The 26,135-nt window shown below is 62.3% G+C and overlaps 2 protein-coding genes across 3 annotated transcripts in view; one reads left to right on the top strand and one right to left on the bottom strand.

The window, feature by feature from the left end:
* PLCH2 (phospholipase C eta 2) overlaps nt 1-2,703 on the top strand; it is a 29,598-nt gene extending 26,895 nt beyond the window's left edge. The window contains exon 22 of the mRNA XM_073007922.1: nt 607-2,703. Within this exon, the coding sequence (XP_072864023.1) occupies nt 607-1,898 (1,292 nt within the window). The 3' untranslated portion in view covers nt 1,899-2,703. The remainder of the gene's footprint in view (nt 1-606) is intronic.
* Nucleotides 2,704-5,099: 2,396 nt separating this feature from the next.
* On the bottom strand, nt 5,100-24,320 carry PANK4 (pantothenate kinase 4 (inactive)). 2 transcript variants are annotated; one of them, XM_007980908.3, is made up of 19 exons: nt 24,169-24,320; nt 19,417-19,499; nt 18,799-19,013; nt 18,373-18,556; nt 17,983-18,075; nt 17,467-17,620; nt 15,814-15,995; nt 15,178-15,259; nt 14,841-14,941; nt 12,095-12,250; nt 10,804-10,916; nt 10,450-10,537; nt 9,311-9,462; nt 8,200-8,255; nt 7,919-7,968; nt 7,309-7,413; nt 6,679-6,779; nt 6,469-6,537; nt 5,100-5,620 (listed from the first exon to the last, which is right to left on the bottom strand). In XM_007980908.3, exons 1-19 carry the CDS (start codon nt 24,314-24,316, stop codon nt 5,407-5,409), a joined length of 2,346 nt encoding a protein of 781 aa, XP_007979099.2. In that variant the 5' UTR covers nt 24,317-24,320; the 3' UTR covers nt 5,100-5,406. The 2 variants fall into 2 exon arrangements, with proteins under 2 accessions (XP_007979099.2, XP_007979100.2); XM_007980909.3 differs by lacking the exon at nt 7,919-7,968 and having other exon boundaries at nt 7,309-7,379.
* Nucleotides 24,321-26,135: the final 1,815 nt, after the last annotated feature.

The following is a 26,135-nucleotide window of genomic DNA, read 5'->3' as shown; positions in this document are numbered from 1 at the left end:
CGGCTGGCGACTGATGCCCTTCCTGGGACTGGGGGCCACGTCCCATCCCATTCCCACTGCCCTCCAGGGCAGGCTCCAGGGGTCCCTCCTGGGAAGTCTGATGTGGGCAGGTAGTGCAGCTGCTGGGTGTCTCCTGCGTCCCTGGGACGCCTGGAGCTTGCCGAGTGCTGTGTGGAGTGGATTCCCTGGGCCCTGAGGGAGGGACATACACGGAGCCCACCCCACACCACCCTGCCCCTCCAGACCCCCTGACCGAGCTTTCCTTTCTGCCCCCACCCACGCTGCCTCCGTAGTTAGGAACTGAGAGCGGCGAGCGACAGGTAACGGGGCCCAGCCCTGTTGTCCCATGCTGTCCCAGCCCCAGGAGGGCCCCATGTGTGGCACAGGGCATGGACTGGGCCTCACCAGCAGCAGGGTGGGGGCACTGAGTGTGCCACACCCGGGGGATGCCTCGGGGTGGGAGCTGGGCCCGGCGACCCTCGGCACAGGGTACTGGGGACACCACCCTGATTCAACTCCTCTCCGCCTCTCTCCCTGTCTTCCTCTCTTTCTCTCTTCTGCTTCTCCCTCTGGCTCGCTCGCTCTCACTCCCCTACCTCCCCACAGACACCCGCCCCCTCTCCACGCAGCGGCCGCTCCCTCCACTGTGCAGCCTGGAAACCATTGCCGAGGAGCCCGCCCCAGGCCCTGGCCCCACACCACCAGTGGCCGTCCCCACCAGCTCTTCTCAGGAACGGCCCCCGTACCCCACAGGACCCGGAGCCGATGTGACAAGGCCCCCAGAGGACACTGAGGAACACCGAGACGGCAGGCGTCAGCCGTGCAATGGCAAGCGTCCTGGCGGGGCATACGAGGGGGCACCCAGCAGCCAGTTGGACGGCAGGAGCCAGCCCCGGACCCCGGGCCACCTGCCCGTGATTAGAAGGGTGAAGAGTGAGGGTCAGGTGACCACAGAGCCCCTGGGAGGATGGCGGCCCCTGGCTGGTCCCTTTCCAGCCCCTGCCGTGTACTTCGATGCCACGGGCAGTGACCGGCTGTGGCAGCGGCTGGAGCCATGTGGCCACCGAGACAGCGTTTCCTCCTCCTCCAGCATGTCGTCTAGCGACACTGTCATTGACCTCTCCCTGCCCAGCCTGGGCCTGGGCCGCAGCCATGAAAGCCTCCCCGGAGCCCACATGGGACGCCTGCCTCCCAGGCCCCACTCAGCTTCAGCTGCCGGCCCAGACCTGCCACCTGTGACCAAAAGCAAATCCAACCCAAACCTGCGGGCTGCGGGCCAGCGGCCTCCCACGCCTGGCGAACTGCGGCCCAGGCCTCTGGCCCCACGGATGCCTGGCCTCCTGCTCCGGCCGCCCTGGGGCTGCCTCTCCCTGGTGGGCCTGCAGGACTGCCCTGTGGCTGCCAAGTCCAAGAGCCTGGGGGACCTCACTGCTGATGACTTTGCCCCTAGCTTTGAGGGCGGCTCCCGAAGCCTGAGCCACAGCCTGGGCCTCCCGGGAGGGACACGGCGGGTGTCGGGGCCAGGGGTGAGACGGGATGCTCTGACAGAGCAGCTGCGCTGGCTCACGGTCTTCCAGCAGGCAGGAGACATCACGTCACCCACCAGCCTGGGCCCGGCTGGGGAGGGGGTGGCGGGGGGCCCCGGTTTTCTGCGGCGCTCCTCCTCCCGCAGCCAGAGCCGTGTGCGTGCCATTGCCAATCGGGCCCGCCAGGCCCAGGAGCGGCAGCAGAGACTACAGGACCTGGGCCGGCAGGGACCCCCAGAGGAGGAGCGGGGCACCCCCGAGGGCGCCTGCTCTGTGGGCCACGAGGGCAGTGTGGATGTGCCAGCACCCTCCAAGGGAGCCCCTGGGTCAGCATCCGTGGCCGCTGAAAACCTGGTCCTGCTCCGCCTCTGACCTCAGTGGTGGGAACCTGGGCGGCTCTGGAGGCCCAGGACAGGGATGGGCGTGTTGTGTTTGCTCAGGAAACAGGGCAGCCAGGCCCCCAAAACTGTGTCCCTGGCTGCCCTGTGTCCCCTTGGCCCCTGCCTCCCTCCTGCCCCTGCTCCCGGGGAGGAAAGGCTGAAGCTGCCGGCCTGGGGCCCACAGGAGGGGCTTCGAGGCTGGCCCCGCCAGGCAGATTTTCCGGTGTTTTAGGATCGATCTATACAGAAATATTTAAATTTTTAGAAGCAAAACTTATACAACATTAAAATGATACCAAGTCCCTTTCCATTTTTACCTGGCTTTTCGCCCCGGGTGTGTGTGGTGCACATCTGTTCACACCTGTCCTAAGCCTGCCCTGGGAGATGCAGCTGACCTGGCCACGGCACAGGCTGGGGTGCTTGTGAGGCACCAGGGCTGCTCGGGATGCTATCTGGGCCTCGCCTTGAAGGCTGCATCTGCCTTGCTGCGACCATGCTGCCCTCTGCACCAGGCCTCAGCCTCTGTAAACTGCCGAACGTGGTTCCAATAAACGTGCTCACCAGCATGCACGGGCTTCCCGCCCGCTCAGCCTTCTGTGCCACACCAAGTGTCCGTCAGAGCCTGTGCCAGGCCCAAAGGACACCCCAAGACAGGACTTGGCCCGTCCTCAGAGGGCTGAGCTGGATGGGCTCCCAGGGTGGGCTGCAAAGCCTGCTCCTCAGGGCACAGACCCTAACCCCGGGCCGCAGGCCCCCCGACCCTGGGGGCTGCTCTGCCTGAAGCCTTGGAGGATGGTGGTTCCAGAAAGGCCCCTCCCCTGGAGAGGCTGGGGTGCTGGTTGGGCCTCCAGGAGCCTGTGCTGCAGCTCGTCCTCTGCTGCCCCAACAATGGGAGTGGGTGTGGCCCACCCCGTGGCCAAGGAGGTCAGGGAGTGTCCTGCCCCGTGAGACTCCACCACCTGCTGCTGCCCAAGGGGCCTGCCCAGCCCACCACCCGGACGAGTGCTGCTGTCGGGGTGTTCCATCTCATCCCTGGCTGCGCTGCACCTAGGCAGGACCCTTGGGAAGGCGGGCATGAGGCCCGGAGGCCAGAATCCTGGGGTGCTGGGGAAGTTCTGGGGGGTTGCTCTGCCCTCCTCATGTTCCTGCACTGGCAGGGATCGTGGGCAGCCACAGGAACCGCTGTCATCACTTCCCAAACTCAGCCAGGCAGAGGGGCCACTGGTGCTACCCTCCCCCGAGCCCCACCAGGCCCCTCAGAGACAGCCTGGCAAGACGTCGTCATCCTCGAGCCCTGGGACGTTTGCATGTGGGCAGCTGTGGCCCCACCGAGAGCAGGGGTGTGGTGAGCTGGTTGCCTGGGGCCCAGGGCGGCACCTGAGCCTGAGGAGTCTCAGTTCGGGGACAGCAGACTCACAGAGCCCCTGGCGGTGACAATGACAGCAGCCTGATGACCGAGGCCTCCCAGTGAGCCCGAGTGGTGCTGTGCGCAGAGCAAGGCTTGAGGAGCCAGCTGGGGATCTGCGGGAGTCAAGGAGGGGCTGAGAGCCTGGGGCCAGATCGTGTCTTGAGAAAAGCGCAGTTGAAATGGCCACGTCAAGGGAGCAAGGCGGAGGCCAGAGCCCGCCTGCTCCGGCTGGGGTCACAGAGGCTAGGGTTACCTGGAGGTACAGGGGTGCCTGGCTCATAGGCTGGGTGGCCTCTTGTGCAGGAGGGGAGCTGAGGCCAGGGCCACAGGCAGGCCAGCAGGCCCTGCGTGGGGGTGTGCAGGGGCTCACCAGCCTGGGCTGGGCCCTGGTGTCCTTGTCCTGGCTCTGTCCTCCCAGGCCTCTGTGCATCCCCCACCTCCTCCTGGGGATCCTGTCTGGGCCAGGCTCTGGCCAAACCTCTGCAGTGGGTGCGTCCCCCAGCACAGATGGACTCTCCAACCCTGGGGTCAAGCCCTGTGGATGTCAGGCCGGGCAGTCACACACCCGGGTGCCCTGCTGCCATCCACCACCAGTGAGGGGGGCCAGGATGGTAGCAAGAGCTGGAGGGGCTGAGGAGTGCCAGGGAAGGCCAGAGATGCAGGCTGGGAGGGCTTCCCCATCAGAGAGCAGGGCCTGAGGAGAGGGCCAGAAAGTGGTGAGGGCCGATGGGATCCTGGGGGCTGGGCCTCTGCCCTGGGGACCCACAGGAGGGAGAAGCTGGAGCCAGGTGGACAGTCAACCTCAGGACAGGACAGAAGCCCCCTTGGTGGCCGATGCACGAGGGCTGGGCCTCAGACTCCACGCAGACTCCAAGGGTAGGCCATGAAGAGACACCACCGTGGGGTCCAGAAATGGCCACTGGGCACCTCTGGGCAGGCCAGGTCTCCATGGGGGAGGGGTCTTAGCCTCTGCAGGTTCCAGACCACCAAGCAAAGCTGTCTGGAAGGTGGTCCATGCCACCCCACCTCCTTGGCCTAGGACAGCCTATGCTTGGGGGTCTCAGTGAAGCTTCCAGATCTGCGGGACCCTAGTGGGGGGTGGGGGGGGCAAGGTAGCAGCTCAGCCTCCTCGGGGCCTGCCCAGCAGCTCAGCACCAGGAACAGCTCCCGCCACAGGAAGTCAAAGCCGCGGGCCTGCAGCCAGCCCGCCTCAGCCGGGCCTCCGCAAGCTCCGCGCCCTCCGTCCTCTCTACGAGGCTGTGTGGTCTCAATCCCACACCTGGGCTGAGACGGGAGTGACCCCCAGGCGCCTTGGAGCTCCCAGGGGCCAGGACCAGCAGGCCTCCCTGCTGCCAGCTCCCCCTAGCCATGCCCACCCTAGCCACAGAACAGGGCCCCGGGGAGCCTGGTCCCAAGGCCATAGCAACAAAACCCACACGGTCCGCACAGTTCCCAGCAGGGACTGCGTCAGTGCCCGGCTGCCCGAGAACCCTTGAGGGTGATCGATGCCGAGGGCTCCTTTCCCAGGCACTTGAGTCAGGAGTGCTGCTCAGCACCCACACATCCTGCAGGCGCAGCGGGAGGGCACTGGAGGGACGAGGACGGCTCTTCTGGCCGGGCGGGAGCAGTGAAAGACACAGGGGCCCGGGTCTGTGGGGAAGCTGGTGCTCGGTGCCCACGAGGTCTAGAAGCAGCGCAGGGAAGGGCTCCCGCTCTGGGCTCCCCACACGGGAAGAGTCGGGAGAGGCTCCTGCTCCAAAACAAAACAGCACAGGCGGCTCCGGCCTCTTTTAAAAACTCTATTTGGTGCATGCCCACGGCGCTGCGTCTCGTCAGACATACCTGTATAGATCTCTCTATTTATACATATATATAAAAGGTTCTTTAGCAGTTAAATAGATTCCAATACGAACGTCTCCCAGGACAAAGCTGCGTCTCGCCTCTCGACCACACGCATCTGTGCGGGCTGGGGCGGATGTGCCGTGTCACAGTAGTACGATATAAATATGTTGATTTGAACGTAGTTTCCCTGTGGTGGCAAAAACACATTCCTGACAAGTGACAAGCGGAACCATCCGGCAGCCGCAGTGCCTCACTCGGCCGGGACCTCATACTTGAAGATGACACTGAAGAGCCGGCCGCCCAGCCGCTCGGCCAGCCACGCGTTCTTGATGACGGCCAGCTTGAGGCTCTCACAGCGCAGGGCCGCGTGGTAGTTGGTGTGGACAGCACGGCCCATGCCCTCGATGACCACCAGGTCCGCGCCACGCTCCCGAACCAGTGCGGCCAGCCCCTTATCCAGGCGGCTTTGGGGAGGAAGAGAGAGAGACTGGACGAGCGGACCCCAGACCCCACTTCCCATACAGGGCAGCGACCAACGTGAAGGCTGAAACCCCCACCCCTCAATTCCCTGATGTGGGGGCCTCCAAACCCAGCCTCCGCCTGGGAGCTGCCTCCGCCCGGGGCCGCCTCAGAGCGGCAGCTCCCACAGGGCCAGAGCGGCTGCAGTGCCTCCGCCCGGGGCCTCCTCAGAGCGGCAGCTCCCGCAGGGCCAGAGCAGCTGCAGCCTGGAAACTGCCCGAGATCTCCCTCGAACTCTAGGGACTGATTCCTTGTCACCTTCACGCCCTCCCTGTTGGTGAGGTGGGACTGGAGCACAGATAAAGCCAGCACTGGAGAATCCCACCAAGCAGAGAAGACCAGTGGCCCCAGCACTCAGAACCCGCTCGTTTAAAGCGTTCCTTTCTCTGCAATCAGCAGGACAGAGAGCACCACATACAATCGACTAAGGGCCTCCAGAACCACAGAAGCAGAGCCTGCTGTCTGCGGGACGCGGAGCTGACAGACACCGGGCAGCTGCCCAGGTCGCCCTCAGCCTCAGCTGAGTGGCCACAGGGACATCAGCCCCTCCTGCCCCAAGTCCCCCAGCCCAGCCCAGGTGTAGCCACCTCAGACCCTGAATCCATTCACTCTCCCCAGGCCACCTTGGGGGATGGCATCTCTGTCGCCTCCTGAGGGCAGTCCGGGCCTGGGGTCAGGAGAGGCCCTAGGGGCAGTCCTGAGGTCGGTGTCCCGCATGTGCCTGGGTGCAGGTGCACGGCACAGAGGGCATGGAGCCCAGGAGGGAGAGAGCAGGGGCAGGGTGCGGGGTTACCTGAGGTCGAGGCACGGGGAGCTGGAGCCCGTCTGCACCAGCAGCAGCCTCTCTTCCCGGAGCGCGGAGCTGCCAGACACAAGGTGGTCAGCGCCCCCAGGAGGGTGGCCCCCAGGAGCTCCCAGTTCAGAGACAATCCTCGTGGCCCACTCTGCCCAGCTGGTGCCCCTCCCCATCAAGGCCCCCCCAGCACCATCCGCCAACACTCACTGCACGACAGGGTCCATGCCCGCGATGCGCTCTGCTACGATGAGAGACTCGCTGTGGGTCACGTCGTTCAGGGCAGGGCCTGAGTTGCACGCCAGGATGACCTGCAGGAGGAGGGCCCAGGCTCTTTAGGAACCTGTGCCGGCCCAGCATGGTGCCTGTGTGCACCCCAGCCTTCGAGTGGCTGGCCTGGGTGAGGGTGCTGTGCTCAGCGGGCCTGGCCAGCCACCCGCTGCTGAGGAGCAGGGACCTTGCCTGACCTTGCCACTCTGTGGCCCCTGGGAGGGAGCCAAGCCGAGGGGCAGAACTGAGTTCACAGCCTGCCCTTGGGACCTGCCTGTCTCCAATTGGCATGAAGTCACAGTCCCAAAGCCTCCTTGCTGGGAGCACGCTTCCAGGAGCCTGGCATCAGCCCTGGGCTTCAGCACATGGACCCTCAGCCTGAGCCCCGGGGGGCTGGGAGCCTCCACACCAGCATATGAGGGCTCTGGGCCGCCTCCCACACGCTGCCACCTGCACCTACCTGCTACGTCTGGAGGAGCCCGACCACCGCCAGAGGCCCAGGGCGGCGCCAACCCCACCAAGAGCAGAGAAGCCCAGGGGAAGGGCCCCACCCACCACCTCGCCACTCACCTCAGTCCCTCTAAGGAGTAGCTCCCTGACAAAGGGGAAGACTCCCAAAATGATGTCTATTCCACTGTTATCTGCGAAAATTAAGGCACATTTATGAGGGGGCCCCTGTAAGACAAAACCAGGACGTTCAGTTGGGAACAGGTGCATCCAAGCGAGTCAGACCCTACCCTTGCCGCCCGCCCCGCTGCCCTGCAGGGGCCGAGACTGGGGGCTTCAGGGTCCCAGAGGCACCGGGGATGGGCTCCCCTGCAGGGGCCGAGACCAGGACTTCAGGGCCCCAGAGGTGCCGGGATGGGCTGGGCTGCAGGGGCTGAGACCAGGGGCTTCAGGGCCCCAGAGGCACCAGGGATGGATCAGCCTGCAGGGGCCAGTGACTGTCTCTTCTGGCAAGGCTTTGTGCCTAGAGCAGGTGACCTAAGAAGTGGTCATGACAGGAGGGCAAGTGTGGAGCAGGGAACGCTGAGGCCCTCGGCTTGCAGGACTGTGAGACTCTTAACAGGAGGGGAAGGCCACCGGAGGCAGCCCATGCCTACCTCCCTCCAGTGACCACCCGCCCCCCGGGCCCCACACTGTGTCCCCAGGGGCAGAGGCGGGAAGCCCCTCCACATACCTTTAATCTCTGAAGCCACTCGCTGTAGGAATCCACAAGCCACGGTCTTTCTGAGAGAGAGGGAGGGACACACGATCAGCTCGGCGCTTCAGGTGAGGGGTTAGGAGACGCGTCTTCAGGGGTCGTCTCTCCAGGAAGCAAGTTCTCCCCGCCCCCGAGCCTGGCTGACAGAGCCTCCAGCAGGGGAGGTGCCTGGACCCTGACGGCAACTGCTTTCGCTGTTGCAGAGAACGCTCAGGCACGGCCCCAGCTCAAGACGCAGGTTACTTGGCCATCCGTACCTTGTAACTTCCTCTTTGCTTCTTCAAACCCAAAGTAGGGGTCGGATTCAAGGACACTGCATGCAGGAGGAGAAAAGAAAGTCAAGAAAAAACAGAACGAAAACCTTCGGCCAGAGTGCTCAACGTGAAGACCCCACTCGCTCCCAGGCGGGACAGAGGCAGCTGCTCAACGTGAAGACCCCACTCGCTCCCAGGCAGAACAGATGCAGCCTTCTTGATACGCAGTGATCAGCAGAAGGCTCAGGGGACCACTGAGCAAAGGTCTGAGAGAGCGCAGGCTGTTTCTTAAGGTGGACTCAGAGCCATGGGACCACGGAAGCCCATCGGTGACTGGCAGCTGCAGTACGTCCCTGTGCTCGGCGCCCACGCAGGCGGTGTGGGAGCTCCCGGCCCCAAGGCCAAGCCCATGGGTCAGGACCCTCCTCCAACGCTCCCGACAGGCTGCAGGAGGGACCTGTGTCCCAGAAGGGCAGCCACGGTTGGGGGCAGCATTCTTGTCTATGTCTGGAGACACGAGTGGAACCCAGGGAGGGCCAGGAACCCAGGCATCTCCTTCCAGCCCCACATGTAAAACAAGCAGGGACCACAACACATGGTGCGGCCGCCTGGGGAGGCTCAGAGACTGGAAGCAGCTTCTTCGGGAGTGAAGGTAAATTACGGTGGGAATGGTTCATTTCCAAGATTCAGAGCCCCGAGCTTTAGATACCTGCCTGTCCCACAGGCCAGTCTAGGGAACTCCTTTGCAAAGCACCCTTTGATCATCACATCAGAAATGTTTAATTCCTACCACATGTAGGAAACATGAATTTGGATTCTGACAATAGAAAATGTCAGCCCCGTATTTCGGGAGCCACACCCCTAGGCCTCCTCAGCATCTGTGCTTAAGGAAGGGGCATCCTCAGAGCCTGAGGGGACAGACAAGGGCGCTGGGCCCTGCACAGCCCCTGGGGCTGCTGCCATGTGCACTCCCTGGGCCCCAAAGCCCCGAGCCACCAAGCCACCAAGTGCTACACAACCCCTGAGGGACCCGCTCCACCTCCTTGCACGCAAGCCTGGGGCAGGACAGGGACCCGCAGGCTGCAGAGCCCGCCCTGAGCCCGCAGACACCTACTCAGACACGGCTTTGGCCCCCCAGTCGAAGACGTTCCCCGCCAGGAGGCCTTTCACCAGCGCCAGCTGCCGCTCCTCCCAGCCCAGCGTGTCCAGGGAGCGCACGACCCCGGGGAAGCACCTCAGTGCCACGCCATTCTCCCGCTGCTTCACCTGCGGAAAATGCCAGACGCCAGGCCTGAGCGGACACATGGCCTCAGCCCACAGGGCTGCCCCTGGCTTTCCACCAGGCCGCGTCTCTAAAGGCCCTCGGCAGAGCACCATCCTGGACACCCGCCAGGCCCAGCCTGTTCCACAGCACACCCCTCAGGAGCACAGACTCAGGCCCAACTGGAAGCCCACCAGCACAAGCCTATCGGCCCCGGGACAGTGGCCAGCGCACAGCTGCACGGGGCTCTGAAGAGAGGCCCAGGACAGCTTCAGCCCCCACGTGACAGCAGGGGGTGAAGGGGAAGACACGGGTGGAGGATAAGGCCCCCATGGGTACCCACAGCCCTGGCCTCAAAACCCTCAACACCCAGACTTTCCCTGTCACAAGGCTCGGTGTGTGAGGGGGAGGGGGAGGCGTGGCGCTGGCCATTCCCAGAAGGGGTGGGAGAAGTCCATGCCTCCGCTGCTGCCCGCTCCCTCCTGGCCGCCAGACCTGGGGAAGCAAGATGGATGCCCAGAAAGGCCCATCTCAGAGGGCTCCCATGGACTGGCACATTGCCGGGATAAGAGGTCTCTGGTCACTGCCCAGCCTCCTAGGAGGCAGCGAGGGTGCCCCAGGAGAGGCAGGCAGTCCCCAACCACAATCGCCCACCCTTGCAGAAGCTGGGAGGCCCTCGGCTCCTGCAGACAAGCAGCCTGTGTCTCTCAGGAACACATGTCCACACGGGGCTCACACGCCTCTTCTCCAGTCACAGCGGTCCCCACCCCTAACTGGCACCAGCATCTGTGGGGGTAACACAGCTCCTCAGCAGACGCTGCCAACAGAGACCCTGGCTAGTGTGGTGCCAGTGCCGGAGGTGGGGCTGCTACCAAACCTGCATGGCCTCAGAGAGGACAGGATGCCCCAAGTCAGTGGGAGAGAGACAGGACCCACAGCGCCCGCGGGACGGGGACAGGAGCGAGCGGAAGGCCAGGGCGCACTGCACTTACTTTGGAGTAGGGGTCTGGGAAGTTGAACTCGTTCAGACAGTGCTCCCTGGTGTCCAGCAGGCTGCGCACGGTCAGGGTCCCATAGGCGCTGGGGACAGACACGGCAGAGGGTGCTGAGCAGGACAGGCCGAACACCCGCCCATCTGCACATCCTGGGCTGCGCCACGGATGTCCTCGGGGGCCCGGCAGTGTAAACGCTGCTTGAGGTGGGGCACGGGGGGACTGTGCCACCGGGGCCCACACCCACCCCCAGCCAGTTGGGGTCCGAATGCCAGCATCACAGCCACTTTCTCAGAGATGCAGGGGCCCTCTGGGCAGGAGAGGCAGTCACACACCAGGATGCTGGGCACTTACAAGGGCTGCTGTCTCAGGGTCTGAAGCTTGTTCCAGTACTTCTGTCGGAACTTCTCTGCCCTCTCAGCTGCATCCACGGAGTCTGGCTGGCTCGCCACTGCGCGCTTCACTACCTGCCAGCGACAGGAGGGGTCAGCCAAGCATGGCCCTGCTGCTTGGGAATTCCCCATGTGACAGCAGGGGGCTCGGGGCAGAGTGGGGGCTGCCTGTTAAGCACTGCCCAGGCCATGGTCTGGGACAGCTACAGGGGGCCTGAGGCAGGGTGGGGGCTGGTCGTGGGGGGTTGCCCAGGGCCGGGTTGGGGCGGCTGAAGGGGGCCTAGAGCAGGGTGGGAGCCAGCTGTCGGGGGCTGCTTGAGGCAGGGTAGGAGATAGCTGTGGGGGGCCGCCCAGGGCAGGGTTAGGGCCTGCTGTGGGGGACTTGGGGCAGGGTGGGGGCTGCCCGGGCTGTGGTCAGGGCAGCTCCTACTGGAACAGGAAAGGCTCACGGTGACAGTTCACGGTCCCCTGAGGCTTCCCTTTGGCATTCGCCCCTCCCAGCTGCCCTGGAAGGCAGGAACAGGAGTGACCCTGGCTCCTCACCACTCAGGAAACCCGAGGCTGAGACCCACGTCGTCGGACTCGAGCCCCATCCTGTGCCGGGCTCAGACTGGAGTCCCCACCCTGTGCCGGGGCCACGGGGCTCTGGATGCCCAAAGCTCATTCCGGGTCCCGGCAGGGCTGGGACTCTTCCCTCAGGACAAACCCCGGCAGCACCCGGCCTCTGCGAGGGCTTCATGACGAATGCGTGTTGCTACTGGGGCTCCCCGGCCCCAAGCTGAGCTCCCGAGGGGCAGCGTGGCCCCGGGCCTGGCATGTGCTCCACAGGACCACCCCGGCCTTGGAGGTGGGACGCAGGAGCCCCCAGGTGGCCTCACCGGAGCTTGTTGGGGCTGAGCCTCATCCCACCCTCAGAGTCAGGGTCCCACAGGGCCTCCTGCACCTCAGGCGGAGCAGAAAAGTCTACTAAATCGCTTTCTGAACAAATGTAATAGCTGACAAAAGTATTGGCTGCCCTGAGAAGAAACGTGCCTCGATGACGTCACGTCCTAACTGACCCACCAAGTGGCCAAGAGCGGTATTTTTGCCTGAGAAACAGAAACCACCCCCCTCACACTCAGATGGAGATCAAGGGGTTTCTGGGAAACACTGGCCTGTCCCACTTTGCCACCTTGTCTTTGCCCCCGGGAGCCTTGGAAGGTTAGACCGGGCCGCGGCCTCGGAATCCTCTAGTTGGCACCCAGAGCCCTCACCCCGTCCAGGGCCTCCTCGAAGCAGGTGAGCCAGTATTTTCGGGCCAGAGCGTCGTCGGTGAGGTCCACCGTGTCGGGCACATAGGAGGGCGGGTCCAGGAGGAGCGGCAGGTTGACAAGTGGCCTCTCCAGCCGGTCCATTTCCAGCAAGTCAAACTAGAAGACAGGCAGTGGCAGGGTGGAAACGTCACCACAGTTCAGAACAACCTAAGCCACGCTCAGAATCTTCCACTCTAATAAAGGAGGAGATGTAACGCCTTCTTCTGCCATGCCTCTGGGCCACAGAGAAGATCCCCAGCGGGCCCTCTCAGCTGCCCAGCGGCCTGAGCCGGATACCTTGACTCATCCCCTGGTTTGACACTGAGGTCACGTCTGCTCACCACACGCCTCCTGCCCCCATCACCTCCCTGCTGCGGTCACCCCTCCCCAGTCACTGCTGCGGCCACCCCTCCCCAGTCACTGCTGCGGCCACCCCTCCCCAGTCACTGCTGCGGCCACCCCTCCCCAGTCACTGCTGCGGCCACCCCTCCCCAGTCACTGCTGCGGCCACCCCTCCCCAGTCACTGCTGCGGTCACCCCTCCCCAGTCACTGCTGCGGTCACCCCTCCCCAGTCACTGCTGCGGTCACCCTACCATCACCCTCCCCCACCATCCCTCTCCCCATCACCACCTCCCTGCAATCACCCCTCCCTGTCACCCCTACAGTTTCACCTCCTCCCCGTCACCCCTGCTGTTCCCACCTCTGGTCCTCCAGGTGGCCATGTCTGCACACAGAGGTTTGGGTGCTGTCCTCACTAAGTGCTGGGCAGTGTTCCACCCCGTGCCAGGCAGGCAGCCCCCACGCCCCACATGCACCTTCCTTTCTCCATGAAGGGCTATGGCAAGGCCAGGCCACTATGCGCCCAGGGCATCCGGGGGCCACCTGTACCCAGCACAGGTGCGCTCATGGGCCCTGTTGGCTCCTTCTACCTTATTCCGGGAGGAACTGAACTGAGCTGAGCCAACACACACACCAGTACTCAGTTCTCTGCACGCTAACTGCAGCAGCCGCTGCTCTGGGACCAGAGGGGCTGTGGGGGGAACTGTGCAGCTGGCCGCCTCTTCCCACCCTCCGGTGACTACCCCACAGGTCACATGCCAGCCCTCTGACCTTCTCCACCAAGGCACCCCTGCCGGCAACTGCTGGGGCTGGAGAAGCAGCCTCCAGGTGGGCAGGGACCTCCAGGCGAGGAACTCCACAGCAAGGGGGACGCCTTCCAGGCGGGAAGCCCACGGCGGGCAGAGGCTCCACATGGAAAAAGCCAGTGACTTCCCAAAGCCAGCACAGAAGGCGGCAGGAGCCCCACGTTAACTACCACAGACCACAGCCGGGACCGCCCGGTGCTGCCGTGCCGGGTCGCAGGCTCCTTCTATCCCGACAAACGGGTTCAAATCTTTGCTTTGCCTTTTTTGGAGAATATAAACTCGAAAAAATGACTCCATCTCTCCGCATGTCAGTTTGATCCTCAGTGAGGTGGGGCACCTCCTGCCTGGCAGGGCTGTGCCGCTGGTGGGCACCAAACAGGTAACAAGTGCCTCCTGAACGGGGCCCCCGAGGCGCTGTGGCCGCCGCGCAGTCACTCCAGGTTACAGTACAGGACATCTGGCAAATCATGCACACGTGGCAGAAATGGAGACTGGGAGACACCAAGCGCCTCTGGCAAAAGCCGAGAGGCTGGGGCTCTGCCAGGCCCCCAGGGCCTTGCCCCCACTCCCGGGCCTAGTATGGGCGGAGGGAAAGGCAGGCCAGGGCTACGGCCAGGGTGGCGCATCCGTGCAGGGCTGTGGCCCAGGGTGAACCGCAGGACCCACACAAAAGGGAGGCGCCCTCCTAAGAAGCCAGAACTCAACCAGGCGCGGTCTTGAAAATACTGACATGGACTCGTGAGGAACCCCGTGTCTACAAATGACAAGCAACTTCCTGCCAACAATGCCAGTGGCCTGTCCTGAGGGGTCCGACTAGCTTTGTACATGACCTCAGGTAACTGTTCACAGCTACAGAAGGAACGAGCCCCCGGGGGGGACACGGTCGAGGACCCTGACAGCCTGTGACACGGGAGCGGTTTCTGCCACGTGGGGCTGTGCTGGGGGCATTCCGTGTGGCTGACACAGGTCCTGGCGGGGAACCCTTCCGAAGCAGCTCTAACTCGGCAGACATGGGGTGCAGCTCCCAGCCCGCCAGTGCCACCCAGCTCAGGCCAGGAAAAATCCACTGGGGATCCGAGGAATGAGCCTGGACATCCCGAGGAGAGCAGACGCTAACCGACAGAGACCGTCAGCCAGAGTGCGCAGTCCTAGCGCAGGGCCCTGGGTGGCTCCCAAGGTTTCGAGTTTCAGCTCCAAAGTGGACGGGCTCCCTGGTGTGGGGGGGCCCCCTGGTGTGGGGAGGCCCCCTGGGTGGGGAGGCCCCCGTCACCCCTGAATTTTAGTAATCTCTCTGCAAACAAGAAGGCCGGATCACACAGACTCCGTAATTCCTGATGAATGTTTCCAAAACACGAAAGCACCCAATGAGGGAGAGAGGAAAGCAAGCCACAGTGTCCTCCCCCCGCCCCTAGTTATACCCCAGGTCCTTGGAAGGATTCGCCATGGGCAGAGGCGGCTTTCAGCCGGGACAGCCACAAGAGGCTTCTCTCAGGGACAGGAGAGGGGAGCGCGGCACAGGCCGCTCCCTCGGGGCCCGGGACGGCCAGAGCCCGCTACTCACGGTGCCACTCCGTGCCCGCTGCGCTGGGCCGAGCTCTGGTGATGTGCTCATCAACCCGGAGCTGCCTGCATAGTTCTCTCCCCAGCTGTACTGGTTGGGATCTGGAAAGCAGAGAGTCAGGTCACCTGTGTTAACCTTGTCCTTGATTCAAAAGCAAGAGAGTGGAGGAAAAAAGGGTATAAAAACCGATTAACTAAATTGTTAAAACGTCAGACATGCCTGCTGCTGTCACTTTCTGAGGACTCACACTCCCCACCCCACCTCCACCCTGGGCCGCTCTGGCCCAGACCACAGCTGAGGCCCAACGCTGCTCAGGGGCACCAGCACCGCGACTCACTGTCCTGCTCGGCTCCTTTCAGGAACGCTCCGATGGCTCCCAGGTAGCCTTCGTGCCTCAGAAACAGCGCTTGCACTTCCCCCTGCCATGGCCAAAGCACACGTGCTGCTGTCGGCCCCACACAACACCCGATGCCTCCGCAAACCAACTCAGCACGGGTGGGCCTCGCACTGCGCAGCCCAAACCCTCCAAGAGGCATCCACAGCATACTTGCCGGTGGAATCGCGCCTGGCGCCAGAGGGCGGGCTGCTGTTTGAAGAAAGCTAAGGGTGTGAGATAGCTTCTCCCATGCGGCGAGTCCCTAGCCCACAAGTCTCTGCGTCGGGGACGTGGGTGGGTGCGCCTCTGCAGGGGCACAGGCACCCTGACCCCAGTGCAGATCGGTGGACTCCCCCAGAACTCTCTAGAATGCTCATCACTGGTGATTTGCTCAGACTCAGGCGGCCACGGTGCCACAAAACGTAGGCTCCCCAGAACCAGCCAGAAGAGAGGGGTGCTGGGCTTCTCGGCCACCCGCCCTCCAGGCCCCCCGGCCTCTCGACCTCCCTGGGCTGCTGTGGTGTCTGACCAGCACGACTGATTTTGAAGACCCCGGGGGTCCGCGTCAGAGGCCGGGGAAGGCGGCGCGCCCGTTACCTTGGAGAAGAAGTTGATGCTGTAGGTGATGGTGCGCATGGTCACGGGGTGGCCCCGGATGAAGAAGCCTCCAAAGTACACGCGGTCCAGGCTGTGCAGCCGCGCGTGGAGACAGGCCAGCTGCCCGATGTCGTTGCTGATCATGTGCAGCAGGCTCTTGGCCATGTCTTCCTTGGAGAACTCTGGAGAAGGGAAGGAAAAGGCGCTCGCGTCCAAGCACAGCAAGTGCCTGATGTGACAGCAAGCGGGAGCAGAAGGGGAGAGTGAGCTGAGTGGGAGGGGATGGGGGAGAGAGCTGAGTGGGAGGGGAGGGGGAGAGAGAGCTGAGCGGGAGGGGATGGGGGAGAGAGCTGAGTGGGAGGGGAGGGGGAGAGAGAGGTGACTGGGGGAACCGGAGCCCCAGTGTGGGAGGCTGCGTATGATGCCTGGGAGGGGAGGGGAGAGAGAGCTGAGTGGGGGAACTAGAGCCCGAGCACGGGAGGGAAGGGGAGAGAGAGCTGAGTGGGGGAACCTGAGCCCGAGCACGGGAGGGGAGGGGAGAGAGAGCTGAGTGGGGGAACCGGAGCCCGAGCGCCGGAGGGGAAGGGAAAGAGAGCCGAGTGGGGGAACCGAAGCCCGAGCATGGGAGGGGAAAGAGAACTGAGTGGGGGAACCGAAGCCCGAGCGCCGGAGGGGAGGGGAGAGAGAGCTGAGTGGGGGAACCTGAGCCCGAGCATAGGAGGGGAGGGGAGAGAGAGCCGAGTGGGGGAACTGGAGCCCGAGCATGGGAGGGGAGAGAGAGCTGAGTGGGGGAACTGGAGCCCAAGCACAGGAGGGGAGGGGAGAGAGAGCTGAGTGGGGGAACCGAAGCCCGAGCGCCGGAGGGGAGGGGAGAGAGAGCTGAGTGGGGGAACCGAAGCCCGAGCGCCGGAGGGGAGGGGAGAGAGAGCTGAGTGGGGGAACCGAAGCCCGAGCGCCGGAGGGGAGGGGAGAGAGAGCTGAGTGGGGGAACCGAAGCCCGAGCGCCGGAGGGGAGGGGAGAGAGAGCTGAGGGGGGGAACCGGAGCCCAAGCACAGGAGGGGAGGGGAGAGAGAGCTGAGTGGGGGAACCGGAGCCCGAGCACAGGAGGGGAGGGGAGAGAGAGCTGAGTGGGGGAACCGGAGCCCGAGCATAGGAGGGGAGGGGAGAGAGAGCTGAGTGGGGGAACCTGAGCCCGAGCACAGGACGGGAGGGGAGAGAGAGCTGAGTGGGGGAACCTGAGCCCGAGCACAGGAGGGGAGGGGAGAGAGAGCTGAGTGGGGGAACCTGAGCCCGAGCATGGGAGGGGAGAGAGAGCTGAGTATGGGAACCGGAGCCCGAGCGTGGGAGGCTGTGTGTGATGCGTGAATCATTCCTGGACGGATTAGGCTTTGTTTTCAAAGAGAAGAAAACCCGAATCGCTTTTCCTAACTCAGAGGAACTGTTTTTTCCTCCAAAACCAAGACCACGGTGTTTATTCGCCAACATTCTGAGCACCCGGCCTGCGCCATGGTGACTTGGCAGGAAGAGGTTGCAGGACACCGACTCTCCAGGGAGCGGGTGTGGGAAAGTTAACAATGGGGGAAGCTCCTGTCCCCAAGACCCCAAGTGTCCCCACCCCCCTTCTCTCTGGCGGCAGAGGCGAGGGTCAGCACCTTGGTCGGCGGTGGCTGACTTCCCGAAGCTGCTGGCGATGAGGTTCCCGCTCAGCCCAAGTGTCTGGTGGGCACCACCGTAGACGTCCCGCACCAGCATGTCCACGTTGCTGTGCTGGCCCCTCGAGGCCAGGTGCAGGAGTTCGTCAAACTTCTGCGGGACACGGCGAGGGGGCGGGTGAGGCGCCGGGAGCTGCTGGAATCCCCACGACCCCAGAAACCAAGCCCACGGGAGGAGGCACACGTGGGCAGGGGGTGAATAGGCCCTCATCATGCGGGACCAAAGGCAGGAGGCACCAAGGGGGACCCTCAGGCCACCCAGTCAGAAGCAGCTCTGGCTGCTGGGACACCCATCCTTCAGGGCGCAGAGCCGAGCCGCAGAGGCCAGAGACCCGCCGAAGCGAGTCAGGATGGAGGCCCGGAAGCAGCTTTTGCGCCTCCCAGCCACAGGCCTTTGGAGAACAAGAAGTGGACATCTCTGCAGACCCTGGAGGGCCTCTGGCAGCCACCACGTACCTTCGTTTTGGTGAGCAGAGCCCCGAGCCCCCAGAAGGTGCCGCCTCCAATGGAGCTGCCGCCGACCCACTCGAACCTGTCCTCCGTCTCCACCTGCAGCAAAGCCAGGGCAGGTGTGTGCACAGCAGGCCCTCAGCCACACAGGTCCCCCCCGCCATCCCCGCACCATGTGCTGCGCTGGGGTGAGCCCCGCCCCCACCCCAGAACCACCAGTGGGCGAACTCTCTCGATGGCAGAGCCTGGGGGCGCTGATGCCCCTCCCACAGCGGCTCTGCGCTCATGGCTTCACCCCCCACCCACTGGGCCCCAGTCCTGGCTCCTGCTCCTGCACACAGCTTAACAAACTGTGGCTGAACCATCCACTCATTCATTCACGAAGCCAGGTCTCACCTTCACAATGGAGACTCCAGAGCCAATATTGACAAGAAGATAGGGGAAAATGTGGGGGTGGTTGGTCTGGAACCGGAACTCAGGGTCGGAATCCTTCTGGTACACGAAGGCCTCGTGGGGGATGTTCTTGAGCACAAAGTTGCACCCCTTAATCAGGCATGTCATCACATCCTCCTTGTCGACTCTGAAAAGAAAGTGCCAACCCTTTAAAGAGTACAGGCCACAGACGGGTGCAGCACGCAGGCCTGCCCGGCCCAGACGGGCAGCCGGGCCCAGTACAGGCTACAGACGGGTGCAACACGCAGGCCTGCCCGGCCCAGAGGGGCAGCCGGGCCCATGCATGATCCAAGGCACGATCGGACGCACAAGCACCAGGGACTCAGGGCAGCCACATGTTCCTTCCTCACCCTCAAGGTCCCCACTCACTTCAGCCGCAGCTTCTCTTCGATGAGGTCCTTGAACTTGTAGGCCCCGCCCCCGGTCGCCTGGATGACCTTGGTCTCTGTGTTGACGAGATGGTCTTTGATGAAGTCCAGGCAGGCTTCAATGTAGGTATTCTCAAACTTAATGAAGTGCAGTCGAGCAGTGATCTCTTCTTGAACTGAGATCTCGTAGGGCGGCTCGTGATCACGTTCTGTGTCCTGGAAAACAGAGTAGGGGAGGCCGCATGAGTGTGGGGCACCGTGCTGGGCTGGGCGGGGCACACCCTGCCCTAGCGGAGCTGGCCGTTCACACCAGCCTTCAACCAGGCAGTGCTCTGAGGCAGAATTCTGGGCAAGAGGGAGGAGCCCAGGACTGTGGCGACCTCAGGGCCACCCAGCAGGAGCATAAGCCTCCCCCAGCGGGAGCACGGGCAGGCACAGGTTCCTGAAAAGGGTCTTACAGGGACACGGTGGGAGGCAGGGGAGGCTGTCCGTGCTAGAAACTCCCAGGACATGGAAGCCGAGGTCTGCAGCAGCAGAGGGGTGACTGAGTGACAAGTGCCAGGTTCAAGATGACAGAGGAGCGGCTGCCCCGCCCCGGAAGGTCACGGCGCAGGCTCACCTTTCCCGAGTGGTCGAAAGACCGCACCTTGGCGACTTTGTGCTGCACTGTTGAATAGTAGGCCAGCTTGGTTAACGACCCGCCTGCAGGGGAGACATACACCGGGCAGAATTCAGGACCAGGACAGAGCAGGGCTGGGGGTCCATCCCCCACGCTCTCTGGGTGTCTTGGAGACTAAAATCTCTGTGGATGAGGGGTTTGGGGCTACTGGAACTTAAAAACCCTGTGGGCGCAAAAGAGACAATGGGAAAATGAACAATCAAATCTACACTTTTCTTTTTCCAAATTCTGTTCCTCCTCAGCTCCCTGGCTAAACTGAGTTCAAGAGGTCCCACTTCCCCATGGCACCAAGTCCTGCAGATGAAAGGGAGAGCTGTCTTGCTTTGGGTAACCTTGGTTATCCTCATTGCTTTAAGAAAATTCAGTTTCAAGTGATCTTGCTAATGACCCAAAGCAAAAAGCTGACAAATCCAGGCGTTTTAAGAAGTACACCCTCATTTTAAGAAGTACACCCTTGGCCGGGCGCGGTGGCTCAAGCCTGTAATCCCAGCACTTTGGGAGGCCGAGACGGGCGGATCACGAGGTCAGGAGATCGAGACCATCCTGGCTAACCCGGTGAAACCCCGTCTCTACTAAAAAATACAAAAATCTAGCCGGGCGAGGTGGCAGGCGCCTGTAGTCCCAGCTACTCGGGAGGCTGAGGCAGGAGAATGGCGTGAACCCAGGAGGCGGAGCTTGCAGTGAGCTGAGATCCGGCCACTGCACTCCAGCCTGGGCGACAGAGCGAAACTCCGCCTCAAAAAAAAAAAAAAAAAAAAAAGAAGTACACCCTCAACACAAAGGAGGCTCTTTTCACAGCCCAGGACAGTAACCCGGCCTGAGCAGCTCCCCTACCCTGGAGAGGCAAACAGTGCCGCTGGCTACTCTTGAGAGGCTCTGGGCAGAAAATGCAGGCCCAGCCCCAAAGTAGCCAGAAGAAGCCAGAGGCCACCAAAGTCTCTTTCCCCATGGGCCAACGTCTCTCTGCGGTTCCAGAGAAGCCCTGTGGCTCCCAGGATGATGCTGTGATCAAAGGTTGGAAGGGGCTTTACGCACCTGAGCCAGGTTTCAGGGAAAGGTGAAAAGATTCTCGGAGAAGGCCTTTAAGGACAAATTCTTCTAAGTTTTAAAAAAAAAAAAGGACATTTTTGAGGCTACAGTAGTATTCATAGATTTGAAGCTCCATGAATGACAAACAGAAAAAGAAACAAAATGTGTGACTTTAAGCTCACCGTGTGGTGTACAGTGACTGAACAGAGTGCATTTTTTACGGGGCCTGGAAAAAAGAGGCAAAAATCCCGCATCATGAGAGTAAGGAGGCTAAAGCGATGTTCAAATGATTGTGTTTTGACAAAATACTATAAGGTTGAGAACAAACGCTCATCAGTAAAGAGATCTGGAAACAGCCAGTGTTGTTCACGTAACAAAACCCATCGTGGCCAGGCCCCACAGCAGCTGCCTCATGGCACTGCCTGCCTGGTGGTGAGCGCGGGTTCCCTGACGGCCGGCGTACAGTCCAGTGGACGCGTCACAGGATCAATCTGATCCCCTGGCCCGTGGCTTTAAGCCTCCTCGTCCCTCCCTCTGCCCCCAATCCTGGCCAGGCCTGGAGAGTCTCACTAAAATGCACCATGTTGTCGACTCATCTCGGCAAATAAATCATTTTCTAAAATGACAGATGATGCAAGAGGATGAAGATCTATTTTAAGAGACTCATCAAAAGTCACTATAAACAAACTCTCAGGTCACAGAAATCCAGTTTCAGGACCTGGGTTCTTTGTGTTAAATACACGCCCAAACAGGATGTACTGGGGTTGGGACACCGGTGGGGGTGGGTTGGTTTCTGCAAGATACGCATCCTCCCTCCCCGAGACCCCCTGCACTAAGAAGCCTAGCAAAGCCAGTGTTCCGTCTTCCTACTCCCCACACCCGGGGGAACAAAAGGGGGCCTGAGGCGCGAGGAGGGCACCCATGGCAGGAGGTCTTTTGGAGCGAGGGAGCCTGTGCGTGGGGATCCTTCCGGGCTGAGCTCAGGGGCCCCTTGGAATCACAACAAACCGCCTGGCAAGGCAGTGACAGGCTTGCCCCCAGGGCTCTCCAGGCTGCCCGCGCTCCGCTCTGAGGCCAACAGTATTGCCTGGCTGGTGGGGAAGGGGGCTTCCCAGAGGTCTGGTCACATGCGCTCTTCACACCTGAGCCAAGGCCTTGTAGTTCTCCCTGTCCCACAGGCCCCCGTCCCTTCTTCCACTCCCTCTGGTCCTGTCTTTCCTCTTTGGGCACCAATGGAGGGCAGGACAGCCCAGCAGACACCACGGCCCTGTGGCCCCTTCCGTCCCACAAGCCCCCGAGAAACCCTCTCCACAGCCCGCAGAAACCTAAAATCAGATCAAAGCTGCAGGTATGTTTGGAGAAACACAATGTCCCTGCTGCTTTCAAAGAGGTGAACCTGCTCAGCAGATACCAGCGTCCCATCGAGGGGAAACCAGCTTGCCAAAACCCAGGGCAGGTGAGCTTTCCTGGATCGGGAAACATGGGCAAGGGAAGAGGAAATGGAAGAAGCCTGCTTTTAAACAATACTATTGACAAGTACATTGTCTTTGAGGGTTCCTGGGTTGAAGACACCCCACCCTCAGCCATGGCCTCCCAGCAGCTCGGTCAGGAGCAACAAACAAAAGGTCTTCTCTCAGCGTCAGTCAATAGGTCCTCCTAAGAACCAGAGACACAGGACCCAGACACAGGGAGAAACTCTGAAGAGAGGAAATAAATACCAGCACTAAACAGACCTCTTAGAGTGTTCTTCTACCAGGAAACCCTCTGGGCTCAGCCCGGAGAAGAGGCTGGTGCTCCAGGGCCCTGCAGGGCTGCGACAGCCCTTCCTGGACGGTTCCAGCTCTGCAGTTTCGCTGGCCTCTGGTGGCCACACAGAACATCCATGGTGAGCCCTGTTCTCCTGGCCATTCCCCAGGTGACTTATGCAGGTCAACTGCAATTGCATTTCACAGATATTTAATCCCGACTTGTTCCCAGTAACAGAATCCCCCAGTGTAAGGGCAGCAGAACCTTTCAGAGCACACGCTCTACCGAGCCCAAAGGTCTCAGAAGGCTGGGGAGCCTCTGGCGAGGCCTGCAGTAGACGATCCCCTAAGCTGGGGCTGCAAGCTCAGCACCTGCAGTCCAATAGGCAGTCGGTTCCAAGTCCTATCAGGGTTCCCTAAAGATGCTACTCACACATCCTCATACCTGGCACCAGGCCACACCCCTAAGAAGCACTGCCTCTCATAAGCTCACTGCAAGGTGGGAGCCAGGACCTACAGCTGCTTCCATTCTCATGCCCCCACTTCCCTAGAGGACACCCTTCCCTGGCTGGGCACCTCAGAGAGATGGTGACACCAACGACCCCAAGGACATCACAGCAGCAAACATGTTGGATGCAGGAGCACACAGTTCAGAGGGAATGGCCTGGGTCTGAGTCCCAACTTTTCCAGGGAGGTGGGAAGCAGTCAGCGGCAGGCCTATTCATCCCAGTATTTACTGGGTGGCAAAGACAGGTCGGGTATCCTTTTGGGGGCTGGGGCTACAAGACACACCCCCGCTTTTGTGGGATTCACACATAAGTGGACTCAGCCTACAGCAGAAACGTGTGCTAAGAGGGAGAGATGTGTGAAGCGGCAGTGGCTATTCAAGGGGGTTTCTCCTGGTGAAGCTGCCCCCAGGAAGCCCTCACGTCTGAAATATGGGCAGAGTAGGAGAGCAGGGAGTGGCAGATTCAAATCCTGGTTCTGCCACTTTCTAGCCGGATGACCCTGGGCAAATTAGTTCACCTTTCTGGGTCTTAGTATCCTCATCTAGGAAATGGGAGTAATTCGCGTTCCTCCTCTAGGGGTGGCTGGTTGGGAGGTGTCCAGGAGTCAGGAGCGTGGGAAAAGGGTCTAGAACAGAGCCTGGCCAGCCGTCATTACTGAGAGCACTGCTATCAGGCAGGAGGGTCTGCAGCGGACCCTGGAGAGGCCAGGGCAGAAATGTAGGCCGCCTTGAAGGCCACGGAAGGCACGGGTGGCTTTTAAACCAGAGGCACGAGTTCCCAGGACCTACGACCACGGCTGCCTGAACTCACGCCCGGTGTCCACTCTCCAGAGAGCGGGACCTATGCACGGCCTGTCCGGCCCGCGGGCCACAGCTGCCCAGGCCTCGGGAACGCGCGGCCTTTTCGGGGCCACTCTACCAAGGGCTTCCCGCCGAGCTCGTCCTCATCTAGACCAGAACTAAGGACCCCAATTCTCAGGCCAGCCACCGGCCAAGCGGCAGAGCCGGGCCGCCCAGCTGCCCATGCAGCCGAAGACATAAAATTCCGTCTGCTCCAGGGCCAGGTTGGCCGCCGACCCTCCCACCTCGCGGCGGGTAACGCAGGACCCCGGCCCCCAGCCTCCCAGGACGACCGCGCGAACTACCAGGCCCGTCAGGCCCCGCTCTGGTCCCTGCGGCGCCTGCCGGGAGCTGTAGTCCGGCCGTCGCCCCGAGCCTGCGCATCGGCGCCACCGCGGACTACAAGGCCCGTGAGACTGTGCGCGGGGTCCGCGGACTACAAGGCCCGTGAGGCTGTGCGCGAGGCCCGCGCCCCCGCCCTTCGTCCTTCCCACCGCCCCCGCTCGCCGGCCCACCGCCGGCGCCCCGCCCGCCCCCGCCGCCCGCACCCAGCGCCCGGCCCGCGGCTACCTATGTCGATGGCGAAGCGCTTGGCGTTCTCCAGGTTGCGGAAGATCTCGTCGGGGGGCAGCGTGATGCTCTTGTCCAGGCTGTCCCCGCTGCTCCCGCTGCCGCTTGCTCCACACTCCGCCATTTTGAAAGTGCCCGGCCAGCTCATCAGCCATGGAGATATATGCGCATATATTTGACTGCTAAACGCCCCTCGCATAGATTATGTTAATGAGGTGCCGGCCCCGCCCCCCGGCCACTGAAGTCTGGGCCGCTGACTAGGGCCAGTCCTGGGCAGGGGTCCGAGAGGCCCGGGGCGGCGGGCGGTTATTTTCCAGAGATCGCACATCAGCGCAGAACATCTGATGTTCTTTTACCGCGCTGTCCACAGGCTTAACTCAGGTGCTCTGAGCCTTGCTGAGGGAGGCCGCGAAGACCGCCCACCTGCTTCTAAGGGGGCACGTGGGTCTGCAGACCGTCAGAGAGCCCTGCCCTTCAGCGAATGCCTGCTGTAAGCTTGGTCTTGCACACCAGGGCGAATGTGATGCGGTCTTTGCCAGGGTGACTCAATCCTGGCTTCCCAGGGGCGTGGGACTTTCAATGTTAAAAGTCCCATGCAAACTAGAGGAGTAGGGAACTGTGCCCCGTGTGGGAGGAGCCCAGCCTGGCATAGCACCTGCGGGAAGGGAAGATGTGTGCTGTAATGGCGATCCGTGGAAAGTGCTGTGGTCGGGAGAAGCCAGGCAGGCTGCCTGCAGGCAAGACAGATGCCTGGGAGGCTGCAGGAACAAGCCTCGGAAGCAACTGGAGCCAGGAGAGGGGTATAGGTGGGGCAGGCCAGGGTTCCAGGGTGAGTGGCTGGGAAGCCGTGCTGGCATGAAGAGATGCATCTTCTCTAGAGGCTCTGGGCACCTTGGGAAAGAGCCCAGTGTTGGAAGCAGACAGATCCGCCCCTCCCGGGTAATCCGGGGTCATTACTGCACGTCTCTGGCCCTCAGCCTCTGTCTGCACGTGGAGAATGCCACCAGCTGCCTGGCAGGGCTCCTGGGAGCACAGGCCTGTGGGGCAGCACAAACCCCAGGGATAATGCATCTGTGTGCGCAGGGCAAGGCTTTGGAGAGGAAGCATCCTTGCCTGTGTCTTCTAAGGGTGTGGGTGTGTGGCTCTGGACGCGGAGCCTGCCCCAGGGAGGCCTGAGTGGAAGAGTGGAGCACACCCCAGGCGGCTTAGACCTCTGGCAGCTCAGACCCCTGGCAGCATGGTGTGCCATGGGCCAGCCTGGCAGGAGGTGCCCTCCACGAGGGGCGCCCACCTGTGTGCCCACTGAACATGCTGGAAAAATGCAGGCGAATGGGGGCCCTCCTTGTGCTCTGCCCACCATTCCTGGCGGCTTGGTAGGGACTTCAGGAGGCCACTGGCAGGCACTGGGTTGGCCTGGCGGGGGGCACTTTGTCTAGACATTGTCTGCGGAGTAGCCAGAAAGGGGCTGAAGGCTGAGCAGGGTGAGAGGGGCTGAGCAGGAAGGAGCAGGCCGGGCAGGCCCACACCCGGGGCTGCCACTCAATGGGGATGGGAATGCGGCCCACTCGGGCCCAATCCTTGCTGGATGGATTTTGCCCCCTGGGAGCTGGTTCCTGGGAGCTGTAGGCCTCAGTTCTTGCAGACTCGGCCAACACCCTGTGGCCTGCCTAAAAATACATGCCCTTTCTGAGGCGAGGGATGGCCCCGCACAGGCTCCCGCCAGGACTGCTGGATTCTGCTCTGTCACAGTGGCCAGTGGGCAGGTGTCCCTGGAGCCCATGCCAGGACGGGTGCTGCAGGCCGTGGGAGTGCGGCAGCAACTAGGGGCAAATGTTTTCTCCTGTTTGGCCCGGTCAAGCCCCTTTGACTGTAGCGAGAGGTCTACTGTGGGCTGTGGCCCTGGGTCCCCTCTCAGTGGACAGAGCCTAAGGTCTTGCACTGTCATCTTGCCCCACCCCTACCTTCTG

Source organism: Chlorocebus sabaeus, chromosome 20 (genome assembly GCF_047675955.1).
Source record: "Chlorocebus sabaeus isolate Y175 chromosome 20, mChlSab1.0.hap1, whole genome shotgun sequence".
Classification (NCBI taxonomy): domain Eukaryota; kingdom Metazoa; phylum Chordata; class Mammalia; order Primates; family Cercopithecidae; genus Chlorocebus; species Chlorocebus sabaeus.
Note: the sequence above shows the minus strand (reverse complement) of the source record. Positions and strands in the feature narration are given on the sequence as shown.